This window comes from Arvicola amphibius, chromosome 1, assembly GCF_903992535.2.
Source record: "Arvicola amphibius chromosome 1, mArvAmp1.2, whole genome shotgun sequence".
In the NCBI taxonomy this organism is placed as follows: domain Eukaryota; kingdom Metazoa; phylum Chordata; class Mammalia; order Rodentia; family Cricetidae; genus Arvicola; species Arvicola amphibius.
The window spans coordinates 125,635,601-125,660,184 of NC_052047.1; the positions used below are offsets into that span (position 1 = coordinate 125,635,601).

At 41.4% G+C, this 24,584-nt stretch overlaps 1 protein-coding gene across 1 annotated transcript; it reads right to left on the minus strand.

The window, feature by feature from the left end:
• Positions 1-1,949: 1,949 nt before the first annotated feature.
• On the minus strand, positions 1,950-23,390 carry Zkscan2 (zinc finger with KRAB and SCAN domains 2). The gene is made up of 7 exons (XM_038319379.1): positions 22,992-23,390; positions 22,032-22,218; positions 18,926-18,996; positions 18,426-18,552; positions 10,788-11,477; positions 5,872-6,363; positions 1,950-2,866 (listed from the first exon to the last, which is right to left on the minus strand). Exons 1-7 carry the CDS (start codon positions 23,388-23,390, stop codon positions 1,950-1,952), a joined length of 2,883 nt encoding a protein of 960 aa, XP_038175307.1.
• Positions 23,391-24,584: the final 1,194 nt, after the last annotated feature.

Here is a 24,584-nt window from a genome sequence, read left to right on the forward strand (position 1 = left end):
GTACATAAGTATTGGTGAACAAGCCATCTACTTTTTGAATCATGCTTCCACATAAGTATCAATCCTGTGTACATGTCACTAAGTGGCAATTTATACTAATGTGCATCTTTTCTAGAGCTGGAATTCCAGAACATCTACACAATTATAAGCACAAGCCTACTGGCACCACACAATCTTACTGGTCTAGGCAGAGCACCAACATGAAGCTGCATGTACCATTAGAAGTCTCTAATTCAGACAATACACAGGAAATAAGCTACTGAGGTGTCAACAATTATAACATTTCCAACAAACACACATCACAAACAGTTACCAGCATTTACCTGAGTCACTTGCCTTCCAATAGGCTACATCCTATGTTGGCACCATAAAGTGCTTTTCTTTCTAGTGTCTACCCTCTTCGATAGTTTGCTGAATGGGTCTCAAAAGATTCAAATATATTCACAAAAATATCATCTCTAGATGTTTTCAAGCAAGAGAGCACCTGACAGGAGCACAAACTAGCAAGAGTCCTGACTATGGTTCTCCTTTTACTATACTTGGGACTTCTTCCTCCCCAAAGCAAAGCTACACTGGGTTACCTATGTATTAAAGGTATGAATGCCACAGGCCTCATCTTCAAGTAACTGGTTTGGGAAGATCAAATTCTTGAATTTCATCTGTAATTCTATGAGTTAACTATCTACCCACCAGAAACTTTCTGACAATATTTAGCTGATTAATGCCAGGGGTTATCAAAGACATTTCCCCCAGATGAAGAAGGAAATGGGGAAAATAAGGTGATTCTCTGGAGTGGAACTTTATAAACAGCTCTACCTTCACTGAGTGAACTACCGAGCTGTGTAATGACTGAGGACTCTATAGTCAGGTTTATGATCCTAATAACAGGAACTAGAAGCTTCAGAACCAGAGGCTAGTATGTGTAACGTCAACCCTGGAAATATAGTCTGGACTGAGGTAGTAGCTCTTTGATTTAAAGCAGGCCTAAATAGTCCATTAAATATTTCAGGTCTTACATCCTTCTTCCTTACAATCTTAAACTTTCAGAAATACTATTATATGACATTGCAATGTAGAGCTAAGCAGTTTAAAATATGCTAGCATATCAGTAGGTCTTCTTATAGGTTGAGTCAGAGAAGTAATATGGTACGACTAGACTCTGAAGTCTGATTTTCTCTTAATGAGACAGCACTACCATGCATTCTCTCCCATCTGAGTGGGTCAAGGTAGTCAGACTAGAGCACCTAGAACAATTAAGAGGTAAGTATAGACTTGTGATGAACAATGAAAGATTACTTGTCCCCGGAGAAGCAGCAGCCATGGGAGTTAAGTCTTCAGGAACAGAAAGGGAGATGAAGGGTGAGTAAGTGCTTCTCTTGATGAGGGACAAGGTATTAGCAACACGACTTCAGCAGCAACACAGGGAATTAGGATCAACTTTCTAATGCAGACTTCTGAAGGACGCTATAAAACTTTCACTCTTGTTTTATACCCTCAAAACCAATATTGATCTGATATAGTTTTGATCAAACTCCTAAAAGTTCTACCTAGATATAAAAATCCATTGTCAAGTTGCCGCTAAGATCTCACATGGGTGATAACACTATAAAATGTTTCACCATTCATATATTTGAAAAGAACTCTCACCCACGTGCAAGAGTTTTGAAAGTTGCTGGACAATAGCATTAGCCTCAACATTCTTATGGGAATTTTATTCTGAACTAAAAAAAACCTGGTTCTCTCACCTTACTGAAAGTCAAGACTCATAGGAGAGAGGCAGACTGAGCATGTTAGAACATGAGGTGAGGGCAGATGAAATAAATTTAGCTTACTTATGGTCTCAGGCCTGTCTTGGGAACTGCAATTTATAGCTAAATAAAGACTGCTTCCAAGAATGGGAGGAGTAGGGCAAGATGGCTAACGGGGCGTGTGGAAAGAGGAGCTCACTGTCAAAAGGTCTTCCTGAATTCATCACTCTTTCCCCTCAGTAGGTTCTCTGAGTACCCAGAGGGAGAGTATGGCAGTAGTTTTTCTCGCATGTGGACTTCCCGGTGTTTGGTGAGGAAAGAGCTTTTACTGAAATGTTTGCCACACTGGGCACATGTATAAGGCTTCTCTCCAGCATGGATTCTCCGGTGTTCTCGGAATCTTGTGCAGTTATTGAAGCTCTTCTCACAGTCCCCACATTTGTAGGGATTCTCTCCAGCATGGACTCTGCGGTGGGCACTGAAATGAGAACTGTTGGTGAAGCTTTTCCCACACTCTCCACACTGATAGGGTTTCTCTCCAGTGTGCATTCTCTGATGGATGATAAGACTTGAGCTCTGACTGAAGCTTTTCCCACACTCCCCACATCTGTACGGCTTCTCTCCAGTGTGGATTCTCTGGTGGGCTCCAAAATTTGAGGAGTCATTAAAGCTTTTCCCACAGTCAAGACATTTGAAAGGCTTTTCCCCCGTGTGGATTCTTTGGTGTCTGATTAGGCTCCTGCTTCTACCAAAGCACTTCCCACAGACACCACACTTATGAGGGTTTTCTTTCTGGTGGGTCATCCTGCACATAAGACGGGCACTCCTTCCAAAATTTTCTCCATATTTGAGAAGTCTGTATGGTCTCCTTCCCACAAAAGGCCTCTGATGCACAGTAGCCTTCCCTATATCTCTAGGTTGAGACATCAGTTTTCCCTGTCTAATTCCTTGAAGGTTTTCCCATTGTCTTCCTGAGATGTATTCCCTTTTACAATATCTATTGGGGTTGGTATTTAAAACAAATCTTTTAGACTTTTCTAATAATGCCCCGTGGGGCTCTTTGTTCTTAAATATTACCTGTGTTGGGTCCTCCTTAATACTACTTTCAGTTTCAAAATCTGGAAAAGGAAAAGACAGTAAAATTTCATAAAACTCCAACATTAACAAAAATAATTAAATAATTAACCATGCCTACAATGGTTATGATCCTCTAATGTTTATGGCTACACACTGTGACTTACTGATACACCATGCTTTAGCCTCTTTCAGTTCTATAAAAAGGCTAATGACATTTGCTACCATGTTGGTTCTCAGAACTGTTTTGAACTGAATTGCTGTCCAAGGTACCATTCTTCATCTTATCCTTATTAACTCAGCAACAACTTGGTTTATCTCTCCGAAGTTGTAAACCATTCTATTTTCCTTCTTTTACATCTACACTAAAATATTACACTATACCTTATTTGAATAATCTCTAATGGACAGCTTCAAATTCCTCAAGATATTTCTAATTCTTCAATAGCTAGTCAGGTTCTAGCCAAGGGTACTATTTTCCCCATATGATCTTGTAGCTGGTTTTTCTGGTTACCTCATGGACCACAGTAATACAAATACTCCTTTCTACTACTTCCAAAGCTAAATTTTCATTACACCCCATTCACTATAAAGTACATCTTAGATCCCACTTCTCTGTGGAGTTTTATGGGAAGCATGACATAGTGAAGAGCCAGAAGCTTTGTAATGACATAGTTTGGTTCTAGCAACATCCTGGTCACTAGTTAACTGTATTTTTGTTATTAACTTTTAATTATGGGAAATTCACTCACACAGAAGAATGAGCAGTATAATGTGTATAAAGAACTCCCATGAACTATTTACTTACTTTAACAATGATTTATTATTTATGGCTAATCCAGTGTCATCTCTATTCCCATACACTTCCTGGTCTCTATCCAGACACTTTGATACAAATTATAAAACACATATTATTGTCTTTCATAAATATTTCACAAGCTGACAATCTTGAGCTAAATCTAGGTTTGATCCCCCAAATCCTTGTGATTAAGCATGTACTATAACATCTTGTTCTTACTTGTAGGTATCAACTGACTTCCCTTCCACATATTTAAGTGAAATTGCTGGTTAGAGGACTAGCTTTGGCATGGGTGGGGAAGAGAAGGCAGTCAACAGTCAGTTCATTAACTTATATAAAAAGCTACAGTAATGTTACTTTTGATTAGTACTCTTTTTGAACTTTTATTATTGGATTCAACATTGTTCTGGGATTTAGAGAAGTTATAACCTATTAGTTGACTCAGACAGTAACTGGTAATTTGATCACATTCTGAAAGTCACCTAAAAATAATATTTACAGGTACTCTTTTCACAGTTATTAAAAAGAAAGTTGGAACTTGGGATATGACGCAGTAATTAAGAACTTGGGTTGCTTTTCCAGAGGAATAGGATTTATGGCTCACAACTATCAGTAACTCTAGTTCCAGGGGTCTGACACCCTCTTATAGCTTCTGTGGTTACCAGGCATGTACATGGTACACAGATATACATGAAGGAAAAAAAACAAAATAAAAATAAATAAATAACCTTTAAAGGAAGAAGTTATATTGGGCTTACTATTCTTGTTTGAGACAGGGTTTCTCTGTGTAGCACTGGTTGTCCAGAAACTCATTCTGTAGATCAGGCTGGTCTCAAACTCAAGAGATCTGCCTGTTTCAGCCTCCCGAGTACTGGTATTAAAAGTGTATGCCAGCAAACCTGGTTAGATTTACTCTTTATGATTTCTCATATAAATATCACCAGACAGCATATGTACGAAGTCCTTGCTCTGCTGTAACTGGACATTAGCTCCTCTTAATGGGCCTCTACAACTAATCCAGGCAAAGCAGAAACACTGGTTTCAATAAATCAGTGTGAAATGCTTCACATTCTGACATAGTCTGTGGCTACAGAGACAGAGCTCCCATCCTTCACGAGCGTACTGCTACCTGGGAGGTTGGTTTTAGGACATCAAAGTGTTTGGTACCATAAGATAAAGTGTGGAGGTTGAAAGAATTTGGATATACAGATGTGTAGATGAGTACAGATGTTCAAGGTGTGGGTGGTTCGGGAGAGATCATGAACCGTGGCTTAGATATGAGAGAGCTTACGGAGCATGTAGAACACAGCAAGAAGTTTTACCACAGGAAAGCATAGAGAAAGAAAATATTAGCACATATGCCTTGAATGATAGGATAAGCCCAGATTAAAGATGGCTCAATCAAAATATGGGTGAGAAGCAGGGAAGGATGGCACATGCCTGCAATCCCAGAAATCAAGAAGTAGAGGCAAGAGGATCATAAGTTCCAGACCAGTTTAGGCTACAGTTGGGACCTTTCTCTCTCTCGGGACCCTCCCCGCTTAAAAAGTATGGTTGAGCAAATTAGGGTTTGAGACTTTTATAGTCTAGGCAAGAAACAGAGAAAGACGGAACTAGAATAATGGCTATCTATGACAATGAAAGCAGGGGCAGGCAGAAGTAACAGTCTACTTAGCAAGTAATGTCATCTACCTGGATGTAAATGCTGAGTGAGGAGGCATGAAAATGATCTTTAAAGGGCACTTGTAGGGTTTTACTACATTTAATGCTTGAGCTGTCAGTTAGATGCCAGTGAGGACAGCCAATGGGCAAGAGCAGGCTGCTGAGCTCAGGACTAGGACAAAGCTGTTCATCTTGTCCCTGCCCATCCTTTTCCTCGTGCACACTACACAACAGTGAGATGCCTCTGATTTGAGCTTACTGACCTTCCTCTTCCTTCAAGTTTTTTTAAAGGTAGAATCTCACATTATTCTTTAAAGTATTTCCAGAAACAAAACACTGCCTGACCACCAAGACAGAAACTAATGCTAAAGTTCCCAAACCTGAGTCAACAGAATCTAAGTAGCGTGTAAGGGAAGGAGCACAAGAACAGGACCCACTTTACTCAGTTCTACTTCCCATTCCTCTAACAGCAAATGGCATTCAAATATCTGAGTGAATCAACATGCACAAGCCATGTGCCAGGTGTGCTGGTTTTTCAAGAAGTCATATTTTCTCCCCACTTTGACCAAAAGCCCCGATGACCCTTACCTGTTAGGCTTTGAGGTAAGTCTGTAGGTTCTTGGAATTCTGGCTCTTCTATAATTTCCTCCTCACTCATTCTCTCACTACTAGAATCTTCTAACACTGCTTCCTGTAAGGTCTCTTCAGGTTCCCAGATTGTAGGCTCCTGGGGTTCAACTTCAATATGTCCTGTTTCTTGCCTTGAGAGTGATGGGATTTCTTCTGAGGTGTTGGTGGAAAGGGCAGACGTTCGGCAGTTAACTAGGGCATCCATCTCCTTGTAAAATGCACAGGACTCCAGTACATGTCCATTCTTCACTTTTCGGTAACTCTTCTGAAGGCTTTTGAACTTGGTCCGGCATTGTTCTGGTGTCCGGAGAAAGCCACACTCTCGAAGCTGTTCAGCCACAACTCCATACAATTTGCTTTTCCGGTGACAGGCTTGAAGTGCTTCATAAAACCGAGTCTCACGAAGGATATCAAGAAAAGTTTTAGTTTCTTCATAGCCCCAGTGCACACCTGCCATTCAAGGATAAAGTTTAAAGATATAAAGAGGCTGGAGCTTCTCTGTTACATACACTATAAATTATACAAAAGCCCTATTCTGGGAGAAAAACTGTGAAACACCATCTTTTGGACATGATAGTGTACTCATGAACTCACAGCAGGTATGGCTACAGAAACTTTACACAGCCAGCCAAAACTCTAGCATAGGTATGTGTTTGCATGTGTGTGTGTGTGTGTGTGTAGCACTTGACAGCTTCTGGAGGAAGAACTATTCTTTTTTGAGTGTTCCCACTGATATGTTACCCATGCTTCATGGTATGGCCCCACACCCACGTTACACATGGGGAACACTAATTGGATTTAGTGTGTTCATAAATAAATGGATAGTTAAGAAATACATAAGAAGTTTGGATGGGGAGTTGTGGGGGTGGAAGGAAATAGAGGGTGGATATGATCATATTTCATTGCATACATGTATGAACTTCTCAAGAAAATTATAATTAAAGTCCTACTTATGATAGCACCAGAAAATATGGAATATACAGAAACAAACTTTGTAAAACACAGTAAAGTCTATGTTTAAAAAATCTGTAATTCTTTATTCAAAGATTAACTAGAAAAAGTGAGATGCCGTGCTTCTAGTTACAAAGGCTCAAGTTGCACACACATTGATTTCAAATGAATAGGCAAATCCCAAAAGCAGCAGTTTAATTAGAAGAGAAAGTGTAGTCTTCCACACTGCCACTGCTATGGAGACTAACTAAATTACTCAGGCACCTACAGTGTCTTTTCCATGTAGTTCAGAACACTGGATTACAGCCCAAAAAGAACAGCCTGAAATCTCCTACTAATTCTTTTACTAGTTTTCCTTGAGAATCAGAGTCACGTCCAAGTAGTTCTAAGTCTGATAACTCACCTAATCTTCTAATTCAAGACAGAGTATAATCTGTATGGCACAGACAGTAGAATACAACTTTTCTCAGTAGTTTGTTAAACATGCTTTTTGTTTTGGAAAAAGTAGTTGCTAGCCTCAATATTTACTGGATACGTCCAGTTCCATCATTGAACTCCTACACTTGAGACCATACCCAAGAGCCTTATCCTCATGTTTTCAGATTTGTCAACACCTGTGTATGCATGATGATCCTCCCATTTTTCAGCAGATTTGCTTATTTTAGGCACATGTCCTCATGAACATGCTTCTGGCTTTCCTAGCCTGATTTATTTTTCCATTTTATTGATGAACCTATCACCTTTATTACAATGAACTAGGAAAGACATCAGTAATAAGAGTGATGTATTTTAGCCTTTTAAGAATACCTTTACCTGTTATGTCCTGCTGAACACCAGTAACAATCCTGTAAGTTCTCACTCATGTATTCCACAGGGGAAAATTGAAACCCAGTATTGTTACATGATGCGGCTACTGTCAAAGTTATTAACTGGTTGTTTAATTCTGTGTGTTTTGGTCTCCAAATATTCAACAGTAGGTTTGTATGGTGCATCTTTTTCTTCTTCTTCTTTTTTTTAACACAATCTCGCTGTGTAGTTCAAGTTGGTCTCAAATTTATAATCCTCCTGCCAAGTCCTGCATGCTGGGATTATAGGTTAGCAGCAGCAGGCCTAATCTCCTTTTACTTTAAGGCCTGTCTTCTATAGAGGGTGCATCTCCTATGGTGAGGGGTGTGTAGTTTTTTTGTTTTTGTTTTTGGTAATGTGTTAATCTTGGTTCAGTGAATTTATAATTAGTGATATATTTACATTTATCTCTATCAAAATGAGAATGGCTCCCATAGACTCCTATAGAGAATGCCTGGATCCCAGTTGATGGAACTAAGCCAGATTAGTCTCGGAACAGGGTACTGATGTGATAGGTCTGACCATGTAGTTTTTTGAAGAAATGTGGAAAACTTTGGACTAGGGAAGTGGTTGAATGCTGTAAGTGACGTTTAATGGGCTATCCTACTAAGAACATGGAAGACAGTAGTGTGTTGACAGCTATGTATACCATGGAGGCTTGTATACTCAGGAGGTTTTAGAGGGGAACATTATTAGCTAGAGACCACTGGGCTAGAAACCATTATTATGATATTTGTGCAAAGAATGTGGCTGCTTTTTGTCCTTGTCTTAAGAATTTGTGTAAGGCTAACTGAAGAGTTTTGGAGTATTCATTGGCAGAGATTTCAGGGTAGCCTAATACTTACTGTATCATGTGATTACTAGTAATCACTTTTATGTGGGTTTATGATAAAAAGGAGCAAGCAGAGCAAAAAGAAATACAAACTGTACAATTTGAGGAGAAGAAAAGCGACAGGAAATTTAATGCTGGAGCCAAGTCTTGTGTTCTAAGAGATGAGAACTTTAAAGACAGGCCTGATGTGAAATGGAATAAAGAATAGCGTCCTCAGGACAACACCCATTCAGCTAAGCTCCCAGCTTGTAAAAAGGAAATGCCAAGGAATTTTCTGCTTCTGAAACAAAGGAAAAGCTTATTCAACAAATGAAAGCAACAAATCAAAATTGATGCAAATGTAATTTAAGGAGGGCCGGATTCCACCCCAAGCTTGCAGCAGTATTTGACAACTTCAGCCACAGGATTCTATTTTTTGAGTCATGAAGGATATAGTAGTAAAGGGGCTGTGAATCTTCCTCCCTAGTTAAGGAAAGCCATTAGGGACAGACATGTGGCAGGGGAGTCCTTGTATGGAGGTGCAGAAAAGTCACTGCATGAAGCTGTGAAAGTGAAGACTGGATTGTGTTATAGACCCCAGGATGTTGGAGGTACCAAAGTCATGCGATGTCTGCCAGGGACAGCTGCATATAGGGAATGATAACAGCTCAAAAAAGAGAAGTGTGTTACAGTTAGCAAAGCTGGAAGAGAAAAGTCATCAAAGGCTTTTAGCACTGGACACAGAACTACAAGACTGCGGGTTTGCCCTGCTGGGTTTTGGTCTTGCGTTGGTCCAGTATTTCCTCACTATGCTCCCATTCCTCCTTTTAAGAATGGTAATATATATTCTGTGGTATTTTATGTTGGAAGTATGTAATGTGCTTTTTTTTTGCAGTTGGTTATAATTAAGAGACTGCCTTGACTCTCAGAAGAGACTCTGGACTTTTAAATACTTTTGAAACTGAAAGATTATGGGGACTAAATGCATTTTATTATATGGCAACAAGACTAAGGGGGCCAGGAAGTAGGATATGGCAGTTTGAATAAGAATGTCCCCATGGTTAGTGGAACTGTTTGGGAAGGGTTAGGAGGTATGGCTTTGTTAGAGAAGGCATATCATTGGGGGAAAGCTTTGAGATTCCAGAAGTTCACACCTTTCCCATTTAGAGTTCTCTCTACCCACCACTTCTACTTGCTGATAAAAATGTAAGCTCTCAGCTACTGCTCCAGCACCAAGACTGCTGCCTGCAGCCATGTTCCCTGCCATGATGGTCATGGACTCTAGTCCTCTGGAACTGTGAGCGCCAACAAACTTTTTAGATTAACAGAAAAGTAACCAAGACATACTGTTTCTGCATTTATTTATTTATTTAGAGAAGGGTCTTTGCTATATGGTCCAGCCTGGCCTCAAACTCTTACTGTTTCTGCTTCCCATGTTCTGGGGTTATAGCTGGTGTGCTACCAGGCCTGGCTCTTCCTATTGCTTTTATGTGACTCATTGTTTTGTGTTCTGTTCACTCTCTTTTCTTGCCTTTTAAATTGGACAGAATAAAGTTTGCATTTTATTTCCTCTTCTCCTTTATACTGTTTTGTAATTGGCCATACTGTATGGACTAGTTAGATATCCTTTGTCTATTACAAACTAATACAACTGGTTATACTAATCCTCAAATAATATTAGACACTTAGAACTCTTTAGCTCTACTTATTTTCCTTCCATAGGAAGGTATATAATAAATATGATTTATGATATTCCTTCCATAGGGAGGCATATAATAAATAAGATTTATGATATTCCTTGCACTGAAAGGTATATAATAAATATGATTTATGATATGTGTATATATGAAAGTCTGCATCTGTGTGTCTGGTGCCCAGAGGCCGGAAGGGGGTGTTGAATTCACTGGAACTGGAGTTACAAATGGTTATGAGCTACCATGTGGATGCTGGGAACTGGACATGGATCCCCTGTAAGAGCAGCCTGTGCTCTTACCCATTGAGTCATCTCTATACCCTGACCACCAAATATTTAAAAGCATGCTTAGCTATAACTTGAATAAGAGCTTGCAGGCTTCTCCGAGTTGTTACTCAGGCTGTGCTAGGGACAGCAATGAACACCCAAGTGCCCTTTTAGTTGTGGGGCAGTTTCATAGTGAAAACAGCATGGAGTGTGATAACCCTCCCCAGGATTAGTCTAATCTACAACTTTCTCCACAGGACTATACTTCTATCTTCACACCAAGAAAAAAAACAGCATAATTCTTACCACTTAGGTTTTGGAACAAGACAGGGGCAGAACGAATTTCAGACTTGCGTATAAACTCAATACCCACTTCATCACCATCGGAGTCTTCAGCACCTTCTTCTTCCTCCTCCACCAAACTGACCTGTTCTTTAGCACTAATGCCAATACTCTTTAGTCTGGGGAGAGAGATCACGGCCTTTGTCTTATCAGTAGATGAAGTATGGGCTGCAGGGTTTAACAAGGCATCCATGTCCTCAAAGAAGGCACAGGGTTCTAGCATGTGGCCATTTCTCACTTTTCGATAACTTTTCTGAAGACTTTTGAACTTGGTCCGGCACTGCTCCGGTGTTCGAAGGAAGCCACATTCTCGCAACCATTCAGCCACAGCACCATATACCTGGCTATTCCGGGGACAAGCCTGGAGTGTTTCATAAAAGCGAGATTCCTTGAGAATTGCAAGAAAAGTCTTGGTTTCCTCATAGCTCCAGTGTACACCTGCAATTTTTTCATCTTCTAAACCCCACTGTTGCTGTTCTCGCCACACTTTCCCTGAATTCTTTGCTGGGATTTGAACAGCATGCACTGATTTCTCTTTGATGTAGTTGCTTCGCAGAACACTATTCTTCTTATTTGAGGAATGTAGACCTACAGTCCATGGTTCCTTTCTCTGTTCCAACTGAGCTCTCTTGTTAGATGTAGACACGGTGCCTCCTACAGTAAGAGAAACATGTTTCACAGTAGGCACAGATGTCATTACTACACACCCCAATCTCCTGTTGAAATGCTCTCCTGGACTGTTTACAGCTCAGCATTCCTCAGCCAGGACCATGCACACTGTGGTTATTACACTATGTCTTTGTCACAGAAATCTAGAAATGACACCTTATTCTCATGTATGTACTGCTTTTATCGAGTTAATTCTTTCAGGAATACTCTCAACAGTAAGACATTATTTCTTTAGTTTTGACTCTTTCTTTTGGATAATACTGTATCACACTGTAGATTAGGCTAGCCTGAAACTCACTGATGGCTTTAAATTCATAACAATCCTTCTGCCTCAGTCTTCCGAGTGCTAGGGTGTAGTCCCAGAGTCACCACAGCTAACTTAGTATTTGTTCCTTTTACTTATATATGTGCCCCAACACACACATATATATGCACCCATGCATGCACGCACACACATACACAACTGGGGCTATTAGAGAAGTAAAGAATTTGTATTAAGTTATATTCACACAGTCTGGTATTGCCATAAAACAAAGAAAGTAAACTTGAATAGACATCCCTGAAATAAATCCATCTATATGGTCAGCTAATCTTTGATAAGGGAAGAAAAAAGTATGTTCAATGAATAGTGCTGGGAAAACTGAGTATCTACATATACAGGAGTGAAACTGGACTACTATATTACACTACTTGCGAGAGTAAACTTGAAATGCATTAAATACTTACACGTGGGGCTGGAGAAGATGCTCAGTTGGTAAAGTGTTTGCTATATAAGTATAGGGACCTGAGTTTGATCCCCAGCATCCATGAAAAAGGCAGGCTTGGTGATATGTGCTTGCAATCCCAGCAGAAGGATCATCAGGATATAAGCTCTCAGCTACTGGACCATGGACGCCAACACAGAGGGCTAGAGTCCATGACCATCATTGCAAGGAACACGACAACGGGCAAGTGAGAGACCATGCCTCAAAAAGTATGGAGGAAGACAACTGAAGAAGATACCAGACATTGGCCACTGGCCTTTATATGTACACAAACACCCTGTACTCCCCCACATGCATGTATATACACGAGACCTAAACATAGGACCTGAAACCATAAAAGTCCTAGAAGAAAGCATAGGGAAAAAGGTAATTGACCCTAGTCTTGGAAATTTTTTTGGCTATAACAATGAAAGAGGCAATAAATGCTTCAGCATAGCAAGGAAAATAATCAACAAAGTAAAGAAATAGCCTGCAGTCTAGGGAAAATACTTACAACCATATATGTTGTAAAAGGTTGAAATTTAAAATGTACAAGGAATCATACAATTCACAGAAAAACAGCTGATAAAACATGGGCAAAGAATCTGATGTGCAAATGACCAATTAGTGCATGAGAAGGCACTCAACATTGTTAACAGAAAAGAGCAAACCCAAATCATAATGAGTATGACTTCACATCTGTTAGAATGGTTAACACCAAGAAGATAAAAGCTGTAAGTGCTGGTAAGGATGTATATAAAATGAACCCTATGCACTGTTGGTGGAAATGTATACTCATCCAGCCATTGTGGAAAACAGTATGGATGCAACTTGAAAAATGAACTTGAAAAATTACTTGGGACAATTGTCATGTGTCCCAGCTCTCTCATTTCTGGATATATTTGTAAAGGAAAGCAAATTACAGCTGAGGCACCAGCACTCTGGAATTCACTGGAACGTAATTTACAAACCTAAGGAAAATTATGACATAAACCAAAAATTTTATCAATGGATGAATAAAGAATATTTGAAAATGGCTCAGTGGTTAAAAGCATTGGCTACTCTTCCAGAGAACCTGGATTTTATTCTTAGCAACTACACAGTAGCTCACAACTGCCTATAATTACAGTTCCAGAGTATCTGATGCTCTCTTCTATCCTCCCTGAGTTAGCACTAGACACACAGGTGATGCATAGGCATACAGGTAGGCAAAATACTCATACATATAAAATAAAAGTAATAATAAAGGATATGTGAAAATCTATAAAATGGAAGAAAGAAAAGAGAACTATAGAAAGAATGAGATCTTTCTATATCTAAAATTTTTGGATATCCTGGACTCAGATATTACCTCATGTAATTACCTCATGTGAAATAAGCCAGAGAGTGAAAGACAATCATCATACTATCTGAGCTTTAAGTAGAATCTTAAAAAAACCCTCAATATATATAGGAATACAATATGGGTTTCTACTGGTTTCTACAGGGTTTGAGGTGGGCAATACAGGCACATATAAAGAATGTATTGTAGCTATATACAGGATACATTCTGGGATCTAATAATGCCCATAGCTTAGAATAGTGTATTTCAGACTTGACACTGGCTGAGAGTAGATTTTAAATATCCTTCCTGTTAACTATGTGAGGTATGGATGTGTTAATTGTAGTCATCACTGAAAAATGTGTATAAAATAATAAAATTTCACATATTAATTATATAAAGTTTTTGCCAATTATACAGTAAGTTCGGAAAAATTTGGCAGAAGAAACAAATATTCAAACAAAACCTTTGGTGTAGATATATCAAATAAACAATGTGAAACTGTTTTGCTTAAAGAGATTAAGAGGAGAGAAGATAAACCTTATAATTTAGCTTCAGGGTCTGAGTTACATCAAACACCTTTCTCTGCACCAAAGAAACTATAATCTACTTTCTTTTTCATGAAGTGGAAAAATAATCAATGAGTTCATTCCCTCCCCTGAAGCCTACCCCCCAACAGACAGTCCTGACTGTTCTGACAGTCCTTCTGTCCTGGAGTTTGTTCTGTAGACCAGGCTGACATCGAACTCATAGAGATCCGCCTGCCTCTGCCTCTCGAGTGCTATAATTAAAGGTGTGTGCCACTATCACATGACTGAGAGTTCACTTTTAATTGGTACAGATATATGTTTAGTGAATACTGAAAATAAATAAATCATTTCATTAAATAAAAAACTCTGTTGATGGAAAGAGGGCCTGCTTTTTGTCCCGGCTGCCTACACCTGAAATAATCAGACAGAAATTGTATTAATTAAATTACTGCCTGGCCCATTATCTCTAGCCTCTTATTGACTAACTCTCACATCTTGATTTAACCCATTTCTATTAATCTGTATGTCACCACGAGGTCGTGGCTTACTGGGAATTATTCAGCATGTCTGACCTGGCAGCTCCATGGCGGCTCTCTGACTCTGCTTTCTTCCTCCCTGAATTCAGTTCTGTCTTCTCTGCCTACCTAAGTTCTGCCCTATCAGGCCAAGCAGTTTCTTTATTGATTAACCAATGAAAGCAACACATAAACAGAAGGACCTCCTACACCAAAACTCCAAACAAGCCCATCGTATCAATGTAATAAAAATTAATAAGAAGAGTAAGAACATGAAACAAACTGTGCTTGCTGCTCTAAGTCCTGAGAAGAGCGAGTGTCTTCAATGGGAATTTCAATCACACTGCTTACTCACTGCTTATTTCACTTTTTGGTGGGGGCAAGTTTCCTTTCATTTTTTTTTGTTTTTGTTTTTTCGAGACAGGATTTCTTTGTGTAGCTCTGGCTGCCCCAGAACTAGCTCTGTAGACCAGGCTGGCCTCCAACTCACAGAGATCTGCCTGCATCTGCCTTCTGAGTGTTGGGATTAAGGTGTGCACCACCACCGCCAGGCTGGAGGGCAAGTTTCTTAACCTCACTGCATCCTGAGGAATAACATCATCTGTTTAAAGACTAGTGCACAGTTTTCCACACAGTATCCAGTATGTATGCAATGGACTTTAGCTTTCTTCTCCACATAGCACACACAGAAAGATGGCAGGATTTTCCTAGAGAAGCCCATCAAATCACACCCTTCATGAGAAGCACTGGGGATGGAGACTTGTTCTTTACTTCTTATGTGAGAGAAGTAGAAGAGGAGGCACTCAGCAGTTCTAGGAAGGAGAAGCAGTGAGTGAGTGGCCAGAGCAGGAACCATGGCAGTTGAGCCTTTGATATAGTTTTGGTCAAGTACTGCCATGCAGGAGGACGGACTGACGGTTTCTAAAGTCTCATTTCTAAGAAAATATGTAATTTTTTCTACACTAACTTTAACTAAAATATCATGCAGACCAAAATATCTGCAGACCATATTTAGTCCATAATGAATTAATCTACAATCTACAACAAAAGATTGGGGCAGGTGTCTCTGGGCCGGGGTTGTTTCATATGAAATTGTATATAAAGGAGATAGGCTGAACTGGAATTCTCAAAGTATAGTCCCTCTTCACTAATGGCATATTTCATGAGTGATTCAAAACAGAAAGATAGGGTGCCTGATAATTTTTGAGGACAACCTTGTTAATTTTGTGATACATATCATTTTTTGAGAAAGGGTTTCTCTATGTAGCCTTGGCTGTCCTGGAACTCACTCTTTAGACCAGGATGGCCCCAAACTCAGAGATCTGCCTGCCTCTGCCTCCCGAGTGCTGGGGTTAAAGGCATGTGCCATCACTGCCTGGCAATGCTGTGATATTTTATACTGGTCATTTTTTTAAAATTTGTTTTTTTAACAAAAGGTAATTATTGACTTGCCTTTATCCATTTATTATATTATTTATTTAATAATCTCGGTACTTATATATTTTATTATTTTATGACTCAATTAATTAATGTATGTGTGTATGTGAGTGTCTGTGCACCATAGTATGGATATGGAAGTCAGAGGACACCTTGTGGAAGGTGGTTCTCTTCTTCTACCATGTGGTTCTTGGGATGAAACTCCCACTGCTTATCTCAGCAACAAGTACCTTTACTCACTGAGTTATCTCACTGGTCCTAATTTCTGAACTCCAATGGTTATATTTAGTACTGTCTAGTAGAACTTTCTGTGATGATGAGTGCAGCATTATCTGTGCCATCCTATATGGCAACTGAATATCTTAAATATGGCTACAAAGGAATTTAGTTGCACTGAATTTTAATTAATGCAATAAACAACATTTACTTGTTTAAAATTTTTTAAAAGACTCATTTTTTAAAGCTATGTGTGCATGCACATGCACACCTAGATGTATGTATGCATACCATGTATGTGTAGTGCCTTCTTAGAACTGGAGTTAAATATGGCTGTGAGCTATCATGTAGGTGCTAGGTAGCAAACACGTCTTCAGAAGAGCAACAAGCGCCTTTAACTGGTAGGACATCTGTCCAGCCCCAAACTTAAGATTTAAACATATGTATGGCTAGCAGTTACTCACCAGGCAGTAAAGGATTATAGTGTTTATAATGTATGCTCTATATCCATTGGTTATAAATTGGTATCAGTGCACATTTGCACCAACAACCTGTGTGTGTGTGTGTGTGTGTGTGTGTGTGTGTCCGAGCACAACCCCGGTGTTGTTCCTCAGGTACAGTCCAACCCCGTGTATGTGTGTACAGGAGCACTTGTGTGTATATATGTGTAGAGGTCAGAGGCAAACCTCAGGTTGCATTCCTTAAGTACTGTCATTTTCTTTTCTTTTTTTGAGACAGGGTCTCACTGTGCAGCTCTGGCTGGCCTGTAACTTAACTCAGAGATCTGGCTGCTTTTGCCTCTGAGAGCTGGGTTTTAGGAACTATGCCATTTCACCTGGCTTCCTATTTTATATTTTTAGAGAAGTTCTCTCACTGACTTGTAACTAACCTAGTAGGCTAGGTTAGCTTGACAACAAATCCTAGGAATCCACTTGTGTCTGCCCCACTCCCAGGACCAGGATTATATGAATGTACTACTACATCTAGATCGATCTCTCTCTCTCTCTCTCTCTCTCTCTCTCTCTCTCTCTCTCTCTCTCTCTCTCTCTCTCTCTCTCTCTCTCTCCCTCCCTCCCTCCCTCCCTCCCTCCCTCCTTCCCTCCCTCCCTCTCCCTCTCTTCCCTCTCCCTCTCTCTCTCTGGTCTCACTGAGGATTGAATTCAGGTTCTTAAGCAAGCACTTTACCAACTGAGCAATCCCCCTAGCTTGTCCACCTTTTTCATATTTTAGAAGATAAAGTATACCACTGTTGGGTTGGGTAGGCTATGCTGATTGGTTAGTGAGTTCTTGGATCTGCTTGTCTCTGCCTCCCCATCATGGGTTTACAAGCACATTCTACCACCACTCACTTTTTCAAATGTGGACTTCAAGGGCCAAATTTGTGTCTTCATGCTTCCAAGCACTTTACTGACTGAGCTGCCCCCCCAGTTCTGGTTGTGATATTACTCATTAGGCTTTGCCATTTGAATTAAAACTCACACATGAATGAATACTATTTGTCTCTCCTGTGAAAGTAGATGGAGACAGTCCTCTGAAAACTTGCCTGGAGAATGACACTATAGTGGTCATGTATGCCTTCACACTTGTCTACTTAAATAATTCACCAAGGTTACTGGATTTAAATCACTTTTTATTCAATACTTAAGATTTCTATCCACCCGTTAGGCAGCTCTATGTTAGTTGTTGATGTCATTATTGTTAAATAAATACAAACTGCAGTAAGACCTGGTGACTTCACAGACCTTTAGGCTGGTGGATGTAAGTTTGTATTTCCTGTACTATTAGTATGGTATTCATATACAACTCCTGTTCAATGTTGTAATTACTATTATAATGTTCTTTTTGGAAAGAGCACACGAATAAGGAAAGGGAAGAGATAAGTAACTACAGTAGACAATCCGTGGAGATTCTTTAAGCCAGTGTTTCTCAACTTTCCTAATGTTGTGACCCTTTAATATAGTTTCTCATGTTGTGGTGACCCCCAACCATAAAATTATTTTTGTTGCTATTTTATAACTGTAATTTTGATACTGTTATGAATCATAGTGTAAATACCTAGAGACAAAAGTTTGCCAAAGGAGCCATGACCCACAGGTTGAGAACTACTGCTTTAAGCACTAACATTTACAACTATTCATCACCAGTAGGAATTAAAACATAAGAATGCTTACCCAGGGAAACCATGCTCCCTGCACTTTCCTTCCTGGTTTCGTGGTAGAGATCCCTGTGAGTAGGACTCTGATGTACACTCTTTCTGTAGGACAAGCTTCTCACTGTGTGGACATCTTTCACTGGTTCCTGTAACAACACTGACACCAGTGACTACCAAGACACCGGCAAAGGCTTTAAATGAGGAACAGCCATGGATGAAGCAGAGGATGGCCCTAAAGAACTGAGTAAAGGAAATGTGTGTATGAGTCATGTGTCGAGTTAAGTGGAAGATACGGCAAATATTGAGGATGTGATAATGTAAGAGAGCTGGTCCAGCAAGGAGTTCATTACTGAGAAGACTGAGTCTAACCTCTTCTGGAAAAGAAATGAAGGGAGAAATCTCTTTGGAAGAAGTGTAAACAATGCAGGCTAGTAAAAGCATGGGAAATAACTGTGACTGAATTCCCTAGAAGGAAGGCCAGGGAAGAGGACAATTACAATTAACCTGGGAGTAAATTACCTGGGTTGCCACCTCCTGATCTACAGTGTTCCATTCATCACTAGGAACAGGAACCCAGAGAGAAGAGTGAGCTAGAAAAAGAGAAGAAACAATTATGGTGTGGTGTATAGTATTTTGAATTGTGGTTCTTTAATTCATGCTGCTTCTCCTTTTAAGAAACGAGAGCAAAGCTGGGCAGTGGTGGCACACACCTTTAATTCCAGCACTTCGGGGGCAGAGGTAGGTGGATCTCTATGAGTTTGAGACCAGCCTGGTTTACAAAATGAGTTCCAGGGCAGTCTGTTACACAGAAAACACTAACAGAGAAACACTGTCTCCAAACAAAAAAAGAAGGAAAAAAAGAAAGGAAGGAAGGAAGAAAGAAAAAAGAAAGAGAGAAAGAAATGAGAGCATATTAAAATCTACAGATAGGAATGGATGATTTTTTTCAATGAGTTTAGAGCAATGCCCAAATCTACCTTATCCTAGTGCTGGACTCACAACTTAAATGCTTCCGGAGCAAGCAGGTAATACAGTGCACGAGGAGAAGGCTGGGACTGGGGAACTGGAGAGAGTATGCTCCACTGAAGAGCATAGCCTATTCTTGGCTCTAGATGATGCTCCAGCATGAGACTGTGACACTTGAAGTCTCAGCACTTCTGATGTTTCCAAGAGAAGCCAGATGTGCTGGCTCATTTTTATCTAAACCTGACATAAGCCAGAGTCATTTGGGAAGTGGGAACCTGTATATTGAGAAAATGCTGCCTGCCCCCACTGGCCTGTGACAAGCCTGTGCGGTGTTTTCTTGATTGATGACTGATCTGGAGGGTCCAGCCCACTGTGGATAGTGTTACCCCTGGGCAGGTGGGCATAGATGGTATAAGAAAGTAGGCTGAGCAAGCCTGTAAGCAGCACCCCTCCATAGCCTTTGCATCAGCTCCTGCCTCCAGGTTCCTGTCCTGTTTGAGTTCCTATCCTGACTTCCTTTGATGTGGAAGTGGAAGTGAAATAAACCCTTTCCTCCTGAGTTGCTTCTGTCATGGTGTTTTATTATAGCAACAGAAACCCTAAATAGGACACCAGAAACCTGGGACTTTTGTGAGATATCAAATTTTTAGAACAAAGAGCAAAAACAAAAACTCCAAATCCCAAGCAAAAATTCTTGTAGGTAAAATATACAAGTCCTATTTGATGTACAAGTTACCGGTTTGTCATTCCTAGCATAAAGTAATAGTTTTAGAACTGAGAACTAAGTTCTCAGTTAAGTCCTGTCAACACAGCAAACCATACAGCAATGGGTATAACATGCTCTTAAATAACCTCAGTGAAGGAGAAAAGAGAACTTTTTATACAGCAATCTCAATGGTCTATCTCCTCCTTTGAGCTCACAGGGAAACCTTCAAGAGTAATTTACATGTGAGCAGAGTTCAGAAGCTTGCCACTGCTTTCTATAGAAGTAAAAAAAAATCACTTACAATTATGTGTATTCGTGTGTGTGTATCTGTGTGTCTGTGTGTCTGTCTGCATGTGGGTGCCATGGTCTGTATGTGGACAACAACTTTCAGGACTTGGTTCTCTCTTTCCACATGGGCCCTAGGGATTGAATTCAGGTCATCAGGCTTGGCAGCAAGTGTTTTTATCCGCTAAGTCATCTTACCAGTCCACAAATAATTTTCTTGGAAACATCATGGTCTTTGAAAAGTTCATGGCTGAAATCACATTCTTTCACAGTTAATTATCTTTCTGAGATATCCAGCCCTCAAATTTCTGTCCTCCTTCCTCAGTCTTCAACAGACTTTTTTTTTTTTTATCCTTTTGAAATTATCACCATGGATGGCAATGTCCAGAAACATTATGAATAGGTATTTGTTATCACACCAAGTTTCTCACTTAAAGTTACTGGAGCCACCTAACTCACATGATAAAGGCAGCTTTGATATAAAGAAATATGGGGCAATTCAGAGTCTACTAATATTTGCAACACATTCTTTTATATAGGGTTGGCTACAGCAGAGAGCCACTGTGAATCTTTCCTTTCAATGAAAGCTGTTTTGACTCATAGCTGAAGTTTTTTTAAAATATTTATTTATTATGTATACAATATTCTGTCTGTGTGTATTTCTGCAGGTCAGAAAAGGGCACCAGACCTCATCTCAGATGGTTGTGAGCCACCATGTGGTTGCTGGGAATTGAACTCAGGACCTTTGGAAGAGCAGGCAATGCTCTTAACCACTGAGCCATCTCTCCAGCCCCATAGCTGAAGTTTAAAAATATTTTTTTCCATTATGGGAGAAAATAAATTAGCATTTCTTGAACACTATTATGCATGCACTGGCTATTTTTTCATGGTCCATTAATGACCTTGCTATTTTCTTTTACAGATGGAAAGTTTGAGAAAGAACCTAAGTCCACAAAAATAAAACATAGGAGAGCTGGGTTATGAACTCAGGTCTGCTTGCCTCTTTCAGCCCAAGATCACAGTGTGGGGGCAAACAAGAAATAAATGAAGTCTTTAGACAGGCTCTTTCCAGATCTCTCTATTAGCCTATGGAGTGAAGTGAAGACACACTTTGGGAGATGGAAAGGTAACTGGACTGGGGAGACAGACAGCTCTCTCCCTTCTGTCTGACTTGCTGTATCCATATGGAGGGCAGCTAGATGCTGCCCTTGCTTGGATACCAGTTAGGTATGGTATCCCTTGTTTAGGAAATCTTACCATTTCTCCCTCTCATACGGCATTCTGGGATGCCCTTATCTTGTGAGTGAAGTTTTGGAATAAAAAAATGTTGTTTCCATTTCTCAACAGTTTTTCAAGTTGCCTGTGGTCAGCCGAGAGCACATACACATGTGGCATGACTAAAGTGAATGCCGAGCGGAGATTTTTAAAACAACTGACCAGATTCAAAGCTGCCCTGGGCAATCTAAGTTCCCCTCATTTCCATCTTTATGATCCTAATTTTCTTTGGTAAGCACATATTCCTGACTCAGATGAAAAATTTCTTTACAAGTATTCAGTTTATTTTTCAAATGGATATCAAAGGGACCTATACTGAGCAAGCCATAGTCTTAGGGATACTATGTAGGGATACACGGTCTATGATCTGGGTGTACTCTGAATTCTTCTTACCATTTTTAGGTAAAGGCCTATACTCTCTTTGTTGGCTCAGCTGTTCCTGGTATCCTGAGTGGAGGCTTCCAGCTTCTTCCCGAGGAACAACCCTGCGCTGGGTCTCCAGTTGCTCTGGCTCAAAGTCAGCTACTTCCCACACAGTTCCAGGTGGGGCTTGCTTCTCTGAGGGTAGGGGACTACTGACCTGCAAAGTAAAGTCAATGTCATAATGAAAAGTAGAGGAGAAGACCTGCAAACCAGGGCACTAAAGGACAGCAGAACTGAGAAGAAATGATGTCTCTGTAGATTGAAATGGACTTATTTCAGTTCAGAAACAGGAGAGCACTTTTTATTTGCATTTTTTTTGCACACACAGGGGGTGGTGGGGTGGTGGTCATTACTACAAAGACCTTGTATCTATCAAGTGCACGCAAACTAATCTGAACACTAGTTAATTAGTTAATTGAAAACTTATAAAACCAACTCCTAAACACATCCTGTGCAAGGCGAAACCACAAACCTGGCAAACACTGCAGGATTTCATGAGGTTAACAAAAGGTGTTAAAAATGACTATACCAGCATGCAAGGACGCTGAAAAATGACGGTCTGGCAGTTAAACTGGATGAATGCCAAGGACCATGGCACTAAGTGCACTTCATAAGACAATGGCTGGAAGAGTAAAGGATTAGAGAGGATTCTCAGGTACCCATGACATCTCCCCCTCCCACCAAACACAAACCCTGGGATGCATTAACTATTTAATACTGTTTAGATAGTTTTGGTAGAAACATTATACCAAGGATTAGAACAGACAGGCCATATTCTCTCCTCCATTTAATATGAAAAACTGCTTTCAGGGGGGATTCAGTTTATGGATTTTTTTTTGTACCATTTATTTCTACAATGAGCTCTTCTTCCAGCACAGTAGCCCTGCCCGCCTGCCTTTCCCATCCCCTTCATTCAAAATTCTCTCTCACCTTCTTTCTCAGTCTTCTGGTCTCTTTCTCCAAATGCGCTACCAGGGCCACCGCCTCCTCTCCACTTTCTGGGCACTGCTTCTGTGCCCAAGCCTGAATCTTCTCCGGGAGAATGGTGAGAAACTGTTCAATTACTAGCTGCTCGAGGATCTGCTCCTTGGACCGCATTTCTGGCTTCAACCACCGGCAGCAGAGTTCCCAGAGTTTACTGAAAGCTTCGTGGGGTCCCGTCACGTCCTCGTAGGAGAACTGCCGGAAGCATTTACGAAAGGACTCACATTCGGTGCTGCCCGACCTCGCCAGAATGGGCTCTGACGCCCACTCCGAACCCTTTTCCACTTTCATTATGAGGCACTCCTCAACTTCCACGTCGACCTGAGAGTCCAGGACTGTAGCCATGATCTAACCAGGGCCAACAGGTCTAGCTCCAAGGAAGGGCCCAGAGGAGCTTCCGAGTGCCCCCTACTTAAATGCCCTTGGAAATACGGATAGGAAGGAAGATAAAAGATAGCGCGTCAGCCGGAACAAGGAACTCCAGGCTGATTAATCAAATTTTTATTAGAACCTTAAAAAGGTGAATGTGCATCCACCCCAAAAGTCTGCCAACCCGCCCTCTTCTCCTATCAAGATGTGCCCCTTCCCGTGAGGTTCCTTCTCTAGGGGCCAAGGTCGAGAAGAGAACCGGAGGCTGGGCTGGGAGGGAACACAGGGACTGCTGACGGGGTGGGCTGAGGCGGCGAGCAGGAGGGGGTGTGTCCGCGAGGCACCGGGAGGCGCGGCGGGCCCAGGGCTCTTGGTTCGGCTCCAGGCCGCCGCAGGTGTCCAGCCGGGGCAGGAGTGTCCGAGGCCGGGACCGGGCTCTTGGCGGCTGTCAGCAGGGCCCGCGGCACTCCGGACTCCTCCGTACGAGGCTGCAGAAGGCCTCGGCCAGGGTTGGGGGTGGGGAGGAGAAGAAGCAGCAGGACGAGGCGAGGCCTCGCGGGGCGAGGAGCTGGCACGCAGCCTCGTCAGCTCGCCCAGCGGGGAGCGCGGGGGGCGCTGGGAGGCGCGGGGCCACGCATGCGCCGCTCGCGACCTGGTGGGGAGGCGGGGGTCCGCGTGAGGCTTCCTCGCAGGAGATGGGGAGGCTGCGTGGAGGAGTCTCGCGAGAGCGCGCGGCACCGTGACTGGCCGCCGAGGGACTTTAGGGGTGAGGGTGCGAGGGATGAGCTCGGGGCGGAGGGACACGTTGAGGTCGGACCCCGTTCCTCCAGTGGCCGTGAAGCACGGCGCGAAGCGGCAGTGAGCATCCTGCCGCAGGCCCTGGAGATGGCCCGGTGGAGTGATTTCCTTAGTGAAAGGGGATGCGAGAGTGTGTGTGTGTGTGTGTGTGTGTGTGTGTGTGTGTGTGTCGGCGTGGGGAGTGAGAGGGGGAGGGACTCCTTTGTTTGGCGGAAGGATTACAGTCAGGGTTTGACCATACATATCTAGAGTGCTTGCTGTCTGGGATCCTTAGAGCCAGCAGTCCTTCTAAGGAAGGACATGTGCTAGACTCTGTTCAAATGTATGGTCAGGAGAAGTCTCATTTTTCTTTTTGGGAATCTCTTAATTGTG

Excerpts from the sequence above, each read along its gene's own strand:
- Zkscan2 (XM_038319379.1), bottom strand. The coding sequence starts at position 23,390 with ATGGCTACAGTCCTGGACTCTCAGGTCGACGTGGAAGTTGAGGAGTGC. Across the intron at positions 18,997-22,031 it reads TAGGCCTTTACCTAAAAATG|CTCACTCTTCTCTCTGGGTT; the intron begins GTAAGAAGAATT and ends CTCTTTTTCTAG. Across the intron at positions 18,553-18,925 it reads ATCAGGAGGTGGCAACCCAG|GAACCAGTGAAAGATGTCCA; the intron begins GTAATTTACTCC and ends GTGTTGTTACAG.